General features: G+C 38.6%; 2 protein-coding genes across 5 annotated transcripts; one reads left to right on the plus strand and one right to left on the minus strand.

The window, feature by feature from the left end:
* The first annotated feature begins 4,016 nt into the window (after positions 1–4,016).
* Positions 4,017–7,125, plus strand: LOC135592709 (carboxyvinyl-carboxyphosphonate phosphorylmutase, chloroplastic-like). The gene is made up of 7 exons (XM_065082339.1): positions 4,017–4,310; positions 4,404–4,477; positions 5,232–5,314; positions 5,416–5,440; positions 5,579–5,598; positions 5,707–5,856; positions 6,540–7,125. Exons 1-7 carry the CDS (start codon positions 4,081–4,083, stop codon positions 6,894–6,896), a joined length of 939 nt encoding a protein of 312 aa, XP_064938411.1. The 5' UTR covers positions 4,017–4,080; the 3' UTR covers positions 6,897–7,125.
* An 836-nt stretch (positions 7,126–7,961) lies between these two features.
* Positions 7,962–15,980, minus strand: LOC135582483 (ACT domain-containing protein ACR3-like). Of its 4 annotated transcripts, XM_065082338.1 has the most exons (9): positions 15,774–15,980; positions 13,404–13,488; positions 13,046–13,091; positions 12,270–12,384; positions 12,114–12,181; positions 10,578–11,186; positions 9,842–9,946; positions 8,759–9,062; positions 7,962–8,426 (listed from the first exon to the last, which is right to left on the minus strand). In XM_065082338.1, the coding sequence occupies exons 2-9, from the start codon at positions 13,460–13,462 to the stop codon at positions 8,419–8,421; spliced, it is 1,314 nt and encodes a 437-aa protein (XP_064938410.1). In that variant the 5' UTR covers positions 13,463–13,488; positions 15,774–15,980; the 3' UTR covers positions 7,962–8,418. The 4 variants fall into 4 exon arrangements, with proteins under 4 accessions (XP_064938410.1, XP_064938408.1, XP_064938407.1 ...); XM_065082336.1 differs by lacking the exon at positions 7,962–8,426 and having other exon boundaries at positions 8,497–9,062; positions 15,777–15,979; XM_065082335.1 differs by lacking the exon at positions 7,962–8,426 and having other exon boundaries at positions 8,497–9,062; positions 15,774–15,979.
* Between the last annotated feature and the right edge of the window lie 1,777 nt (positions 15,981–17,757).

The raw sequence follows: 17,757 nt of genomic DNA on the forward strand, positions 1-17,757 counted from the left end.
AGTAATAAATGCGTAACGTTTTGAATTAAGTGGAGTGTTGATTTATGAAGTGATTAGCTTTATGAAGTAAGGTATGTATAAGGATCTACAACTTGTGGAATTGTCCATATGTCACATCCAAGTTCTTCGGTCTTGTTTGGTAGAGGTGTTTCACCGAGCTTTCATCAATCTTCTTCTCTCTTACCGACCAACCTGATTTCATTATATTGATCTGCATCAAAGGAACGACTTGGAAATATAGTAATCATAATAAGCCTACCAAACCTATATATGGTTTTGATGAAAAGAAGTATTTATAAACACTCTCCATAGATTACGTATCAAAGCTTGTTCTTGGTTCTTAGTTTACTTATTTTGTGATTCTTAATAATGAACAGGAACTTTACGATGATGAAATCCATGCAAATGGAAGGACTATTTACAATGTGAAGTGTTGGGCCATGAGATGGAACCCAATCTAATGGAGGATACGAGCATCGCATGATCCATTAGGGATGGTAATATTGTGCCCATCCTTTATTTGAATCCAATCCGAATTAAGTAATTTCTTTATTTTCAAAATTATTATAGGCTCGATTATAGGATATCCGAACATGATCCACAACCAATTATCATCCCTAGCTATGAAAATTTTAATCGACTTTTCAATAATATTTTTAAGGAGGACTTGAATATTTGTAGATATTTATTTGAAATGGAAGAAGAATGCTCGATTTCAATTTTAATGCCACATGGAACAACTAAGCTTATATTATAAGTTCGGCAATAATTTTTTATGCATGGATAAAAAATTATCTATGTTGCTTACTATTTTCTAGATTTGTGAGGGATTTATAAACTAATTATATATTATCTCTTGTGGTTAGACCTCTTTAACATCCTAATTCTTAAACTTCAAAATTTATGTTAAAAATTTTATAGTTATAAAAGTAAAGTATTTAACCCAATTTATCCTAATATCGTCGGTTTTACCGACATAAAATATAAAGTATAGGAATGACACGAAAATAATGGACAAAAGGGTAATTTTAATATTTTAGTTACCTTTTCTTTTGTTATACCCTAATTAAAATTTCTTAGTCAACTTGCAGTAGTGGCAAATGATGGCATTGCCACACTACGGGCGACACAACTTGCTCTTGATGGTAGTAGGGGCTGAGCCCCGAGGTCCTCGAGATGTTCTCCATGCTGGTGTACTTTAAGATTAAAGGGCTAAAGGTGGGAAAGAGGACGCTCGAGTGTGCAGTGTGCCTCGATGATTTCAAGGATGATGAGGAGCTCTGTCTCCTCCCTCATTGCAGTAATATCTTTCACTTGGATTATATTGATGCTTGGCTTGCCTCTCATGTAACTTGCCTTATCTGTCATGCCAACCTCACCAAGCAAGTCGTCGATGATAATCTCGACTTGCTACGTATATCCACCCCTGTTATAAACGTGGCGGATCTTCAGCCCAAAACTACTACCCTATCATAGGATAATGTCACCATCGTCATGGACCCACAACGATGGCGGCAAAAGAGGAGAAGCTGAAAAAGGCAACCACATAATTGGTGTGGATTAGAAGTTAGAGGTGGGCAGCCTTGTCGCAATCTAAGTGATAACTGGTGAAGCTCCCACAATCTCATTCAATTAAGTATTTCAAGGTTCGACCTATGGAGGACGTTGATCGATACACCCTTTGCTTGTCGCTCTCACTCCTCTTCCTCCATTGACATCGCTTTGCCTCTGCATTGGCAGGAGGTGAGGCATTTGCATCAGCATAGCTCGGACTATGAGAGAGAGCTTTGTCAGTTGCTGCCTAGATTGCAACCGGGCCACTCGCCACTAGCTTCCAATCCATGTCAATTTTGTGGCTACCTCCTTTCGCTCCTCCTCTTCTCCCACCATCATTATGGGTCCATAATGCTAGCGATATGATCATGTGACGAGGTAATAATTTTGGGTTGAAGACCCAATAGTTGACTAAGAAATTTTAATTAAGATATAACAAAAAAAAAACATAATTAAGATATTAAAAATAACCTTTTACATATTATTTTCATGTCATTCCTATACGTGTTATATCTTTCGTTAGTAAAATCGAGAGTAAACGAGGTTAAATGTTTCACTTTCATACTTATAGAGATTCTAATAAAAAAATTTTAAATTTAAGGATCAGAATGCTAAAGTAGTTTAACTATAAGGGATAATATGTAATTAGCCATACTTTTCTTTTCACAAGAAGAATTACAAGATTAAACTTAGGTCGAAAAAAAAAACAATAATATTATTTATGTTCTTTTGATTTTATGATCAACCTTATATATAATTATATATAATTGTCTTAAAAAATTGGAGGAATATAAGCATATGGCTACCAAAAAAATTAAGAAAAATGAACATAAAAGCTTTATATAGAACATTAGCAAATTAGATATACCCGACCAATTGCTAACCACTTATGAGACATGTTTCAATTTCGGTTGGTGAATAACCCTTTCAACCACTTTGTCTCTAATGACAACAATCCAATTCATGATAATGAGAGCATAAAATAACCACAAACAAAGTTTGTGTCCAATACAATCGGAAGCGACACTAATCACTGATAGAGGTCAACAACGATAGGGATAGCCAAGCAATCTATAGTGCAAAATGTCCCCCCATTTGCAACAATAATTGAAATCAAATGACAAATCCATGCAATCATTTTCCCCTATATCGATTCAAGTGACAACCATCAAGCATATGATTAATAGATAATAAGAGGTAGGTTAATGATATATTATATTTACCTTAATGTTGTAGAATGTATTTGATTAAGTACTTGATGTACTCGATGTTTTGGTTCAGATCGAGAGACTTCCACGTGCCACGTTTCGAGAATAATTATGTCACCCAAAGATATTCAATTTAAATCGAATCAATAATACGTACGATGATGATTGAATGATTCTAAATCAAATCAAAATCAATTCGAAAACAAATATAAGTATAATTATTCGATCATCATCGTACGATGATCGAATAATACGTACGATGATGATTGATTAAATTCGATTCTTAAAAATTAAAATATAAGTATTATTATTCGAAAACAAATATATAAGTATTCATAATAATAATAATAATAATAATAATAATAATAATAATAATAATAATAATAATAATAATAATAATAATAATAATCACCGCTCCTTAATATGATCAATAAAAGTCATCCTTCCTTATTGTATTGTGCACGTGTGAGGGTAGAGTTGTGGAACACGTTGAGGAGCATTAGATTGGGTGAGGACAAGAGAGCGTTCGATCGAGATCAGGACGGACTTGTCGTCGATCAAAACGTGCACGTCTTCATGAATCACATGGAGTTATCAATTGGCACGATAAGCTAAGTGATTAATGACACGTGTTTTCGTGTTGCGGGTTTGGATCCATTATGTGCGGTAACTTGACGTGTGGGCTCCGCTTGTCATGTGAGAGAGCTGAGAAGGTTGTGGGGGATGGAATTTTGGGACGAATAAATTATTCAGCAATGCTCGAATTCCAGACTTCAGACGCGACTCGAGCCACGTTGACTTGGCGGGCTTGTCGCGACCGAAGTCGTCGTGTGTGTCGGGGCCCTCCACGTGGCACTGTCAAGTCTGACAGGATGAATGGTCGAGATAAAAAGGCTGGCTTGGCCCCACGGAATGCCTTCTGCAATCAAAGCCTCTTGCCATAACATCTCAATGGGTCCCACGTGGCTCCATAATTTCGACGAATTATGAGACTGGTAGAAAATCGGGCCACGTAACAGGTGAGTGAAATGCTACGATGATTTTTTTGTGTGCACATGATTCAGCTGACGTGTGAATAAATGGTTCACCTACCGCGCTCTACGCTTTGAACGGTCATGATTAGATCAGTCTGGGCTTTGGAACAATCTCAGCCCTTCGCATGGTCAACGGTCCTCCGCCGTGGGCCAACCCAGACCCAGCCTTCGACCCTCGCGCGCTCTATAAATCCCGCCCTTCGGGATACTCCATCCCTCGCTCTGTCTCTCTCTTCTCCCAGTCCCGAGTGCGAAGATTCCCAGTGCTGCAAGCGAGAAGAAAGATGGCGAACTCCCCGGTGGCAGTCACTGTGAGGTCGATCTCTGCGTTATCCGGCCCCAGGAAGACGCGCATGCACCGCCTCATCGAGGAGGAGGGCATCGTGCTGATGCCCGGGATCTACGACGCGCTCTCGGCGGCCGTCCTCCAGAGCTTAGGGTTCCGCGCCGGCTTCATCTCCGGCTACGCCGTCTCCGCCGCCCGCCTCGGCATGCCCGACATCGGCCTCCTCACGTATCTCCCTCTTACCCCCAACCCCTCCATCCTCCCCATTCCTCGTCTGATTTCTCTAATTCGTTTGTTCCTTTTGTCTTTCTTGAATTTTAGGCCGCCGGAGATGGCGGATGCAGCTCGAGCAATTTGTGCCTCGGCTCCAAATGTTGCATTCATCGTTGACGCTGGTAATCATCTTCTTCCGCTCGTATTATTCTGCTCCTTTTCAACAGCATTTCTTCAGTTCTCTGTCAAATTTTGTCCTGCTCTGTTGTTACTTGAGCAGGAAACCCTAATGTGTCTGTAAGCACCAGTAAGGCGAAGAGTGATGTGCTTGGTCGTCACTTTTGATGCTTACTGGTAGCTTTGAAGCTTACAAAATATGGCAATTTGCAGGCACTTTGACCACGACAGTTTATGCTCACTTTTCACAGTTTAGGTAGACCAATTGATTTGATGAATATAATATTTTACCACAATCTTTTCAAGGAGTTCTGGAACTTCGAGTAGTTTGAATTGTGAGTAATGAATCCGCTATCTCAAAGAAACCTATGTAATCAGCATGAAAATAAAAAATATATGTAAATTAATAGAATTGGAAGAAAATATAATGTAATACTTGCAACTTGAACGGTTCCGCTATCTCAAAGAAACCTGTGTGCAATGAATAGTTTTTTCTAATATCATTAAGGAATAAAGATAAGAGGGCTGTTTATTACTGTCATATGTATGCAAGCTTAGCATATCCAACACATGGAATTTATTGTCAGCCTCATGGTGAAATATGTATATGTGATTAGCCAGTCGAAATCTTTGATCTCATTAGATGTGCTTAATCAGCTCACTCTTTGTTTTTCTGCCCAAAAAAAGGTCTATTTGATGTGTTTTATCCATCTTGTAAATGCACTTCGGTTATAATTTTAGTTCTCTGAAACATTTCAGATACCGGAGGTGGCAATGCTCTCAATGTCCAAAGGACTGTCAAAGATATAATTGCTACTGGTGCCGCTGGTCTGTTTCTTGAGGTACGATGATGATGACTTACCTCCATGCTAGGAATTGCAGTCTGCTCTCATTTAGTTCTTAGTTTTAGAGCTAACTTTTTCTATTTTCACATTGATTACAGGATCAAGTTTGGCCAAAGAAGTGCGGTAAGAGAACATTAATCTTTTCTTACAACTAGCCATTGGTATTCAACTGTGGCTGATCTTAACTGTGTTGTTTCCTGTGGAATCTGTGTGACGAGAGTTTTCTTTTTTGGCTTCTTTTTTTTGCTCTCTGGCAACCAGGGCATATGCAGGGTAAACAGGTAACAATCTGACATGAAAAACGAGAATTGTTGTCTTGTTTTCTTTTCCCAGCTTCAATAATGTTTTAAATTCAGGCATGAAACTTTGCTTCGTGTCACTTGTCTTAGGTGATCCCAGCTGAGGAACATGCTGCAAAAATAGCAGCTGCAAGAGAAGCCATTGGTGATGCTGACTTCTTTCTTATTGCTCGGACTGATGCTCGTGCCACTGCAGGTGGTCTACCTGAAGCGATTGCACGGGCTAACCTCTACATGGAGGTATCATATTAATCGAATTACTAGGTCTATTCATTTTTAATTGACAACCAGCAAGTATTTATGTTTTTAACTTGCCAATTCTTGCCTCACCATACAATTGAATGAAGTTATATGATAGTGATTTTTGCCCTTCAAAGGTATATCTATAATTCCATGATAGGCTCCGAATTACTACATGCCTAGAAACTTCGATGTAGGTTTTTTGAGAATCTCTCTTTTACTATGTGTTGATTGGTATAGGTTTTTTTGAGCATGCCCATATATAATACTTGAGATGTCATTACCTGATGCTTCTAGATGTCAAATGTGGCTATTCTTTGTGTGGTACATAAGGTAGTAAGTGAATCAGAAACAGAGGGTCACTGCAAAAATTATTCGACATCTTTAGTTGCAGTTGTTAAACTTTCAAAAATTGTTGGGTATCATTATCTTGATCTTTGTTGTAAGAATTTAAACTCAGTATTCTTCTGAAGAACTTTACACCGAAACTGTTAACATATTTCTGTAGACTGCTTTGAATCTTGCATCAAGATCCACTAACAGTAAAATCTCTCTCACACACACGCATTTTGATACGCATAAAGCTCCTACTGCCTTTGATTGGTTTCTCCAACAAGCAACAAGCTTTCTCTCGATTCGTAGAGAAACTGATGACTTTGGCACTGGCTCATTGACTCGTGCAGGCTGGAGCAGATGCCTGCTTCGTCGAGGCACCGAGGAGTGACGATGAGCTGAGAGAAGTTTGCAAAAAGACAAATGGATTCCGAGCGGCCAACATGCTCGAAGGCGGCTTTACACCCTTGCACACACCTAAGGAACTCAAAGAGATGGGTTTCCACCTCATCGTGCATTCCACCACGGCCGTCTATGCATCTGCACGCGCATTAATCGACGTCCTCAAGGTGATGAAGGAAGAAGGAACCAGCAGAGACCAGCTCCACAAGCTGACCACATTCGAGGAGTTCAACAGCTTGATCGGATTGAAGACATACAATGAGATCGGAGCTCGATACGAAAAATTCAGAGTTCCATCGAACTGAGCGCAGAATAAACGTATCAATCGTGGTATCTTCATGAAGCATAGTTGAGTGTCTAGAGATTAAGTTATTGTTGTTGTGAGGAGTTGAGCTACTACTGTGAGGTTTTCTTTCCTTTTGTTCTTGTAGTTTGTCATTTTGAGTGTGCCATGTTGTGTGTGAGTCGCTTGTAGTTATACAATTCTTTCTCTTATCAGCAAAAATAAATAATATGGGATGTGATATGACTCCATTTTCGTCCAAGAAGGTTTTTTTAGTCGACTGTTTGATTGACATTGCTCTTTGTCACCAGTAAGCATAGATGTAAATTTTGATACTCAATCAATGTGAGAATAAACATACATATCAGGGTTCTGCATTAATCTCATTTCTCATCGTCGCTTATGATGGTTTTGCATTAATAAGCATGCTTAATCCTAAAGGAGCCAAACCCTTGAGAAAACTCATGTAGGACCCTTAAAAGAAAACGATGTAGGACCATATAGAGAAAATAATTTCTTGTATGTTTATGTGCTCAAGAGATCTTGACTTTGGTACGAACATTGATAAATACATTTAGTTTCATTTGATTAAGAACTGATTCTCATACAAACATACTGATAATTACATGCCACATAATGATTCTAAGAAATGAAGATTCTAGTTGTTAATAAGAGATAGATTTGATTAAGAACGGATCCTCATACAAATATAATGATAGTTACATAGGACATAATGATTTTAGAAAATGAAAATTATAGTTGTTAACTAGTTTAAATTATAGAAAATGAAAATCATAGTAACTTGTGTAATATTTTAAATGTGCTAACTAGTTTAGCCGATAATTGACAGTTTGTCACAAGGTTTGCAATATCGTACTGCTACAGTACTTGACCGGAAACAGACGGTCCGCGTATCGGAAGCCTGTCGGACCGCGTATCAAAAACAGGCGGAAACAGGCGGTCCGCGTATCGAAAGCCTGTCGGACCGGTACGTACCGCCCGTACAAATATTATTTTCTGGGTTTAAATCCTACTTCTGCCGCTTACCTATGCAAAAAAATTATCTTTTTGTCAAATATTTTATATAATATCATTTCTTATTGCCATATATATAAAGCCACAGAAAATTAGTGATATTATTTTGAAAACAATGTTTAGTTTTGATCTTTACAAGTATTCCACTGATTTCTAATGTTTTCCAAGTTTTTGGTTTCTGATTTCACAAATCTGATTTTTCTACAGAACTAAAGTCTTCAATCTGACTAACCAAATGGATCCGATTTTAAAAGCCCTGGAAAACATTAGGGTACAAAAGTGAAATAAACCAGGGTCTTCATCTATATTGTTTACTCTTAGATCTAGCTTCTTGGAAGAGAAAGAAGAGGAAAGCATAGGAATATAATGACAAGGCATAAGCTAATAAGCAGTCAACCCCCTCATGCATGCACTTTGCAAAGGAGGGTGAGAAAGAAGCTGTTAGTTACCTCTGTTCCTGCCAATTGGTTCTCTCTTTGACCCATGTCAGTGAATGATTCTGATCTGCTTCAGTGACCTAAAAGGTTCAGCAAGTTATATTAGTATCAGAAGACAATTCAACAAGGACTTCAATGTACACAAAATGATGCAGAAAAACCTGTCTCCAAGTAATAAGATCAATGCCCTTATCCCATGGGACAGAACCTTTAAAGCACCATCTGGTCTACAAGACCCCAAACAGATAATTCTGGAATCCATTCGGTACATGCAGCTTTACTAGCAGTCCCTCTCATTCCATATTTGAATACTTTACATTTTGCGGGATGTTTAATCTACATGCAGGTCTTACTAACAAGCCTCATTCCTTAAGAGGCCAACCCTGTGCCCCTGATCAGCTCAAGAACTTACCAAACAAGTTGCCGAAGGAGAAGCTGGTCTTGGCCCAGCCACTGGCCTCGGGAGACTTGGTGGTGGAAGGTACCCTCTTCACGTTGAGCATCACGGTGTGTCCAATCTCCTGTCGGAGAGCTTCGATGGTCTTCATGTCCACTGGATTCCCGGATGGGTCCCTCACGTAGAACACGTTCATGGCCTTCTCTCCTATGGTCGTCACATCTGCTCTTAGTACCGAGAGGCCATACTCCCGAAGAACTCTTGTCACATCAGAGAGCAACCCTACTCTGTCTCTAGCACAAATCTCCAAACTGAATCCCTGCAATTGACCAAGTCCTAGGATGATGAGATTGATTGAACAGAAGAAACAATATTCCTGTTTACTAAAACTTCATGCCATTGTTACAAGATAGCAAGATGACAAGGATAACTAATGAGAATTAGATCAGAATTTTGTAGCAAAATGAGAATAGATCAAAAAGATTATTCTGAACTTTTGTTTGGTCTATTTACATATAACAATCCTACAGCAAGCTCTTTATGATTGTACACTAAATACTAAATTGTTAAGTTGATCTTTCAGATATAATGTGAGTTTGTAGACTTGACAAACAACTTAGTATTCTTCAATGTCAAGTCAAGTAGATAAAAAAAAAAATGCAATGAATGTTTCGGTCACATGGTGCCCTTTTTCTTGCATTGTCAATGTAAAGACTGCAGAAAATGCTAGGTTGATTTATATTCTTGATAAAAAAAATGTTTTTCTTCAAAGCATCATCATTTAGCTGATATGAACCTGAGCATTATATAACATCCTGGTCAAGTTGGAACAAAAGTAGATGCATCAAACCAGTTTTCAAGGAATTCAATTTTCGACCTCTACGAGGAAGTGATCAACAAATAAATACCTCAAGCAGTCCATATAATTGACTTTAGTGCAATCTACAGATTCTCTTTATTGCACCTATAAGCAGTCAAAAACATTAGATAGCAATGTGGCTGAACTTGTAATCTTCTAGTGTCCATATTCAAATATACCTCTATCACAAGTGGCAGAAATCACACATTTACTAGACTCGGAAAGAACTTTTACTTCACCTCAGATACTCTTCTAAGAATTGCAGCTTCGAGGCACTTGATGACCCTCTCCTTTTCATCTTTTGAATCAAGGATCTTTCCATCCTTGTGACGAATATATAACTCCTGCAGATGAAGAGTTGTTTTTTTACAACCATCTTGAGCAATCATTAAACCATGCTTAGCATCGTTATCAGCCAAGCAATATCTTAACCAACAAAACTGAAAATCCGTTTGAACATGCCAAATTGCATATATGAACGTATAAATTAAACCAAAAAAATTGACGGTGTTAGATGAATCTTACAAAGCATGTCAAAGACAAGATTCAGAACATAAGAGGAATCTGGCTTTTATAATTTAAAATGGTGCAAGGTGCACAAAATCTCACCACTTAATTTGCAAAGAGAATAGAAGGAAACTTAAATTGACATGATGAAATTTGCATCCTATACATGAAACACAGCAGCGAATTATACAACAAAATGTGCTTACAAGAATCATGAACATTCAACTTTTCTATCAACTGTAATGATAATCATATGCTAGCCATGCACTAACATCTATTTTGCAACCATCTAACACGCTCAGTTACTTAACTATTAGTTCATCTCAACATATTAATGGAAATTTATGCTCGAAAATAACATGACCTAAACAAAAGAAATTTGCTCCATACCTCCGTAACAACTGAAATATTATGATTTGTAGTTAGGAAAAAGGACAAGTTTTCTCATCATGTTTGTTGTGTGAATACCTGTACACCATAGGGGCCATCAGATGAGACTGAGGCATGGGAAACAACAAATTGCATGTCCGTCAATGTGCAGACTATATCAAATAACAACTTTGACCGATCTTTGCACTTTATGTTCACCACTGAGTAACCTTTGTCCTCGCATTGATCAATAGTGATGACTGGCCTGAAAAGCATGTCATCTTTCTCCTCTATAGCGCCACCATAACCTTCATAGTCCTTGTCAGCAAGCATTAGCTGATGAAGGCGACGATCCACATGAGTGGAACCTATAGAAAAGCTAGTGCAAGAACCTTTTACATCATCACCACAACCACGCAAAACATTCCGTAGCTGCTCTTCCATTGTACACATGTGGCTAGGTTCCTTCATTGGTTCAGATGTGGCCTCATCATTTATGTATATAACACAAGCAACCCTCATTTTGTGGGTCCAAACCTCAGCAGCTACCACATTGCAATGCTGATTTGCAAGGACCGCAAAGATCTCAGACAGGAGGCCTGGACGGTCTGTACCAATTAGTTCTATAGCAATGTGATTACCAAATGAGTGCATTCCCACTGATTTTCCTGGCCATGAGTCCGCCTTTAGGCTTTCTGGACCTAAAGCCTGAAAATGAACAAAGGGAACACTACGAAACAAGTGAATAATTTATGCATCCAATTTTCATCAGGTAAGTTATGGTTGTAGAATATTCTAAATCCAGCATGAGCAAGTATTCAATGACATGAAAAAATAAAATTTAGATAACCCCAAATAGCTGGGATATTATTGCTTTTGTTGTTGTTGTAAGAGCAAGTATTATTTAGTATAATGAGATAGCATCTGCTAAATACAATCCATGAGATTGCAACGAGTAATCTGTTTTTGCCTCTCTGCCTAAGTTTTGATCATAAATATAATTGTATTGTAACATGCTGTCATCAAGTTTTAAAAAATAGTTTATTAGGTTTGTTGGTGACAATGAGGTGTGTGGCTAGTTTATGTTAATTAACAGAAATTTATATGAAACTGCATTTCATAAGCATCGGTTCCAAAAAAAAAAAAAACGCTCTTCATTTCAGATATCCTTCATTCCTTTAGATTCATAAGGAATAACTGTTTATAAGCAACCCTTCATTGCCTGGTGGGGATAATTTAGGCCATCCTTGACAATGCTATTCTGGTTTATCTGACACTATATTCTAGAGGTCTGCCCAATGATGCTTGATCTCAAAATGGATGATGATCTCAGAAAACTAGTAAATTATAATAGTGATCAAAATGAGAAGACAAAAGAAGCCTGCTAAATTATTTAACCATTATATTGCCTGCTAGATTCAGTTAAATCAACATTCAGAACCTTAACCTCCTAACTGGTGTAGACAACTTCAACATTGTATGTTCAGCAAAGCAGATATTTAGTTCTATTATGAACTCTGTCTACTTGAAGAAGGAAATGAACCACAAGTTTACTCTCTTGTTTAACAGTTAGCACTAATATTAAACATAAAATTATTACTATTATTATTATTAAAAAATAAGTATTGATGTCACCTTCTCAATGTAGTCGATAGTCTTTTTCTCGGTAATCTTTCTTCCTTGCTGATCAGTAACATGGAATACTGATTCATTCAAAATCCAAAGAAAATTCAATGCATCTACTTTGAAGAAAATTCACAAAGATTGTTGTTGATTGTATCATGAGCGTACCATCCATAAACCATGTGCCATCAGAAGTGATGTAAGCTTTAGAAATGGCTAGGTCAAGGTCGCTCAAAACCTGCACCACTTCCAAAAGTATCCCGGGCTTGTTCACACTATCCACCTAAGCACAAGAAGAGAATAAATTAGTATATATTACAAAAGAAGATTAATGGACTGCAACTTTTGCATTTTTTTGTTTTGCTTGAGGAACTGGTATCAGACCATGTTACATCAACAACATTAGAGGCAGTCAAGCTATTTTAGATGAGGTTGGATATTAGTGCAGAGTTGGAGCTGAACGATGATGATATAGCGAATAAGGAGATCACTTTTTTTCCATTTCTCCTTTGTCTCTCTCCCTTTCTCTTCAGACTCTGTTATCAAATGATGGCCTTGATTTTTTTATTCTGTATTCCTCTTTCTTTCATGCCAGCTCAGAGGACCACTTCCTCACAAAGTACGCTAACCTGAATTATTTTTGCTGAATCTACTGTGTGGGACAAAGTATTTTTTACTTTCTTTATGTTGATTTTTGCACTGGGCGTAGGCCCTTCAAGGCTTATTCATTCTGCTTAGATGATTATGCATTTGCTGGAATAATCACCATAAAGAAAAAGGTCCATTAATTACACAAGGATTCTAGACATGGAACATAATCATTTTCTATAACACAACCATAGGAGACCTTAAAAGACAAAAGATTGTGAATCATGTAGTTGAACACTGTTGAATAATATTGATTGATTGAGGATCTAAAGGGTACAAAGATAAAGATATCTTACCTTAACAAGTGTACAGTCATTGCAGGTAACATTGTCTATACACACTCTGCAAATTATTTACACAAGCAGCTTATTCAATCATCTTGAAGAGAAGGAAAAATATCAAAATAACAATGACAATGTATGAGAAGCATATGTTGATTAGGTACTAATAGCACAGATATGCATGTAAAATATGGAATTATGGATATTACTATCTTCTGATCTTGTAAGTGTTCAGCTTATAATGTCAACAAAATTATCTCACTTCTTATTGTACTCTGTGATGCCATATATCAGAAAATGCTGATGGCCATCTAGAAACAACATAGAATCTTTATTAGGAGTAAAGAAATGAGAGAGGAAAAGAGAGAGAGACCTTGGGGGATTGATCCATTGGCTGAAATTTTCATAATCAGGGTCGAAGTAAGGTCGCATGAGGACCAAGAAAGGCACACAATTCTCTGGAAACAAAAGATAGATGCTGTTAACATTGTAAAAGGATAATATTGTATCCTTTTTTCAAAAGAAACAATCATTATAAGAGCTATAAGCAACAGTTACCAATAATTTTCAAAGTAACACCTTCGTTTCCTTTTCCAAAACAACCTACCTTTAATTGCAGCCTAATCTCGATTAGGTATCCTGTAGGCTAAGGAACTTGCACTATGCTTATATAGCATGGTATGTTAATAGATGCAGAGAGCAACTAACTAAATAGAAATTTGCATCTTGTATTAGCAAGTATACACTTGAAGGAAATAACTTCAGCCAGAAGTTTCCACTCTGATCCCTATTCATAACGACTCACTATTAACTATAGAAAAGATCTTCAAAGAGGTGTTGCACATCTCAATAAATAATTATTTAAACAAAAAACAAAGAAAAATAAATTGATCTGTAGGACATAAACTCTGAAATCTAAATGGTTGAAGGTCTTCTGATATTGTAAGTAGATGATTACTTTGCCCTTTTCAATCTACAAATGGGTTATTATGTAAGAACTTTTCAAGTTTGAATTGTGGAATGACGATTGGCAAAGTCAATTAATTTCTTCTAACATAATATGAACAGCTAATTGAGAAGAATATGTCCAAAAAATTATGCTAAAATCTGTAAATCCAGATTCAACCAATCAAGTCAACCTTGAAAACCTCAAGGCAATTTCACTACGAAATTCTAGAACAAAACTCATTGTCAATACACTAAATGCTTTCCCTAAAACTTCTCCGAACCTTAAGTTTAAAACTAAGTGACTTCGTTCCATATGGTCTTCCGTGTCGCAATCGATTGCTCTGCTTTCACAAAGCTGACAGATCAAGGCACTTGATGGAGAAATTTTTGGACCCATCGTGGCTTTGATATCCAGAATCAAAGTAAATAATATCACAACAACCAGAACCAACCACGGATTAACAAGTAGCAACACCAAGTTGCATTCTGAAGCACAGCTTATCACGAGTTACGGACCAGTGGGAACAATAATTTTCTAAGGAGAGGCGTGCAGTGCTCCCACTGAGCTCCACCAACCAACAAGCAGATTCGAAATAAAGAATAGCACTACACGTAGATGTGACTGTGCGGAGAGAGAAAGCAAAATTCCATCTCGTGTCCAACTCACAGACGAAGGCATCAAGCTTTGGTGCTGAAGGAAGGAGAGAGCTGAACGTTACGGAATAAAGAGCCCAGAAGACAGATTCAAGACAACACTACTGGTGGTCGCCCAAAGTAGGGCGGGGAAGCAACCTTTTGTGCGACCGTTGACAAGGCGATACGACTGGTGCAAATCATAGCACACCCATTGCGTGCATTCTTCAACCCTTATGGTGGAGCAAAAAGACGGGTTTGGATGGCTGTGATTGCGTGCAAAAAGTGCACAGTGAATCCCGTGCCCCACGAGCCGGGAGTCCCTGGGTCGACAAAGGTTCAATCGCGTCGCCATCGGACGTACTTTGGTCTCGTTGCGTTGTAGTTTACGAGGCAACTAGTCCCAAACCATTCTCCGGCGGATTTAGACCGCCCAAGAATCTCTTTCACCAGGTGCTCTGCGCAAGCAGCCATTGGCCCAACTGCTCAGCAACGTTTTCTTTAATCAAACATTGTCTGTCATTTCATCAAACAGCGGAGCCGTGCGCGGTAGAGAACCGTCCACCCCGCGCGCGCACACACTGATGCGATGAATTCATGGCATCTTGAAGACGAAACAATTGTGTGACCAAAATGCGACGAGCACAACAGCCTCATGCGGACCAGCTCTTTGCCCCTTTCTCCAACCTCCGGACTCCACTGCGAGCTCTCGCACGCAGACACCGTGGGTGGCCTGGCCTCGTCCGTTCGTTCAATAAAACAAAACAAGGAAAACCGTGGCACGCACAAGACTTGACATGGGGAGCGTGCGATCTGCACCCGCTCTGAGCGCCCATGTGGTGCGGCCACTAGCAAGTGCGCAGTGCAGAACAAAAAAGGAAATATTTTTTTCGCCCTGCCGCTGCAGCGCCGCGCACGGCGCGACAGAAGCTGCAGAAAACGCCGGAGGGGACCACGTACAGGCTCCCCTGGTCCGACCGATCTTCATCGGACGGACGGGGTCCAATCACCGTGAATCGCCCGAACGAGGAAGAAGAAGAAGGAGATCGATGGTGGGAAACCACACCTCCAACCCATGTCCTTCTCGAGAGAAAGGATCCAGAAATCAAAGGAAACAAACAAATCAAAGCCATCGAATGGAAGGTAGGTGGTGAAGACTTACCACCTTTTCTTGGCTCGCTGGAGTCGTTCCCGAGCGCGGCACGCAGGAGGAGGAGCGAAGACGGGGGGATTTATAGAGGGGGAGGAATCAGATCAGATAGAAGGATGGGATTATAAAAAGAGGGAGAAGAGGCGAGATTCGGCAAAGAAGATGGCCGAGGGGTATCTTTCGACGTCGGAAGGGCACTCACAGCGTCAGCGACGCCTCTCCGCTCGCGTCTCCTTTAAAAAGGAAGCTGGCAAATGGGACCATTCCCTCTTGCTGCGCTGCCCCCATAAAAAACTGCCACTACGTACCCATTTTGACCCAATGGGTCCCACAAAAAACTCCTCGCCCCGGAGCCAGTCATTATAAGAGTATCTCACGCGGGTACTCACGCCCAGGTGGAAAACATTCTTCGAGGAAACGGGAACCAAATGGACGCGCGCGGCGAATGGGGACGACGGCCGGCGCCCATCCGAATCGTATCCGCTCGGCCACCCGAGCGCTTATTGGGTGACTAAGGTGGGCCCCGCTCATCCATCCGCAACGGATCACCAGCCGTCCAAACGATGGTAGTGCGATGGATTTCCGCTGTCGATCACGGCTCGAATCGCAAAGCAAAGGGTTCGTGCGGTACGGCGTAGCGTCGAGGATAACTTTACGTGTATAATACGTTCCATACGAGTGGCTCCTCAGAGGAGAGATGAGTGGGATTTGACCTCTCTCTCTCTCTCTCTCTCTCTCTCTCTCTCTCTCTCTCTCTCTCCTGTATTCCATTCTTCCCTGTGAAAGCTATTTGGATTTAGAGCTCGCCAAATCTTGATGTACTCAATGGTACACACCTTTTGTGCTTACAATATTCTTCACCATCCTTTCTGTGTTATTCGGTGGAACATTATATGAGCATCACATTTGGAAGTCATGATGGATGTTACATGAATAATATTAATATCATGAATGCACTTCAACAATGATTGATAGTATTATGTAACGAGAGAACAAACAATGATACCATAGTATGGAGGTACTCTCTTTTGCATGCAAAGTACCAGCTAGAATTAGTGCTGCAAAATATTTTAATTTTGCACTACAAAATATTTTTAAATTAAAATTTTTAATTTTATTCAAGTTATCTCTGTGACTTATTAATATTTTTTAATAAAATCTGACATAGTCTTATGCTAGCTATTAGTGGTTTATGCAATCATCACCGATATAGTTTTACGTTAGATATTATTAGATAATAATAATTATTATTATTGTTATTTGTTTGAATTCAATTTCTTCTTAAAAAAATAAAGATGAATAATATTATAATAAAATATGAAAGAATAATCTAAGATAGTAAGGTGTAAGATAATTAATATTAATGATATGAGAAGAGATATTGTGGAATCAAAGGATTTGATAATTCAACTCCCCTATACGCCTCATATTTTTATGTGTACTAAAAACAGAGTTTATTTAGAAATGTATATAGAATCCATTTTTATTCATAGTTGAAACTATAAATAGGAGGTAAATCAATTCCCTTTTTTTTTTTTTGGTGAGAAAACATAATTTTTTAGAAGAATTTTCCTTAGACTATTATAAATATGATAACTCATAAAATAGATGATATATACATAAAATATATTTTTATGAGTTGCCATATTCATTTCAATTGATAAAGCATTTCAACCCCATTTTTTGTTTTTTGTAAAAAAATAAAAGTTGTATCATTGGCTATATGGATAAAAGAAACAATTTATTTGAGGAATTCAAAGGGGCAAAATGGATAATAGTATGTGCAACCCTAGAAATTATATGCATTTATCCTCACTTAATGTACTCTATTTGCCATGAAATTATCACCAGTTTCTAAGATAAATAACATCACAAGGTTCAAATAAAACCAAAAAAGAAAGAGCATGAACTCAAAGGTGGTTGAAGTGACTCATTGGATCACATTGTATATGCTCCATTAGATGAAAAGCTACACCCTATAAAGATTTGTATTGCC

The sequence above is a fragment of the Musa acuminata genome, chromosome BXJ1-9 (assembly GCF_036884655.1).
Source record: "Musa acuminata AAA Group cultivar baxijiao chromosome BXJ1-9, Cavendish_Baxijiao_AAA, whole genome shotgun sequence".
In the NCBI taxonomy this organism is placed as follows: Eukaryota; Viridiplantae; Streptophyta; class Magnoliopsida; order Zingiberales; family Musaceae; genus Musa; species Musa acuminata.

What these genes read in the sequence shown, in the direction of transcription:
- LOC135592709 (XM_065082339.1), top strand. Translation starts at nt 4,081, where the DNA reads ATGGCGAACTCCCCGGTGGCAGTCACTGTGAGGTCGATCTCTGCGTTA. An exon ending in CCCGACATCGGCCTCCTCAC is followed by an intron (nt 4,311 to 4,403) that starts GTATCTCCCTCT and finishes CTTGAATTTTAG; the next exon opens with GCCGCCGGAGATGGCGGATG. An exon ending in CCGCTGGTCTGTTTCTTGAG is followed by an intron (nt 5,315 to 5,415) that starts GTACGATGATGA and finishes CATTGATTACAG; the next exon opens with GATCAAGTTTGGCCAAAGAA.
- LOC135582483 (XM_065082336.1), bottom strand. Translation starts at nt 13,462, where the DNA reads ATGCGACCTTACTTCGACCCTGATTATGAAAATTTCAGCCAATGGATC. An exon ending in ATGGCCCCTATGGTGTACAG is followed by an intron (nt 9,947 to 10,577) that starts GTATTCACACAA and finishes CTTCATCTGCAG; the next exon opens with GAGTTATATATTCGTCACAA. An exon ending in TTCTTAGAAGAGTATCTGAG is followed by an intron (nt 9,063 to 9,841) that starts GTGAAGTAAAAG and finishes GGTCAATTGCAG; the next exon opens with GGATTCAGTTTGGAGATTTG.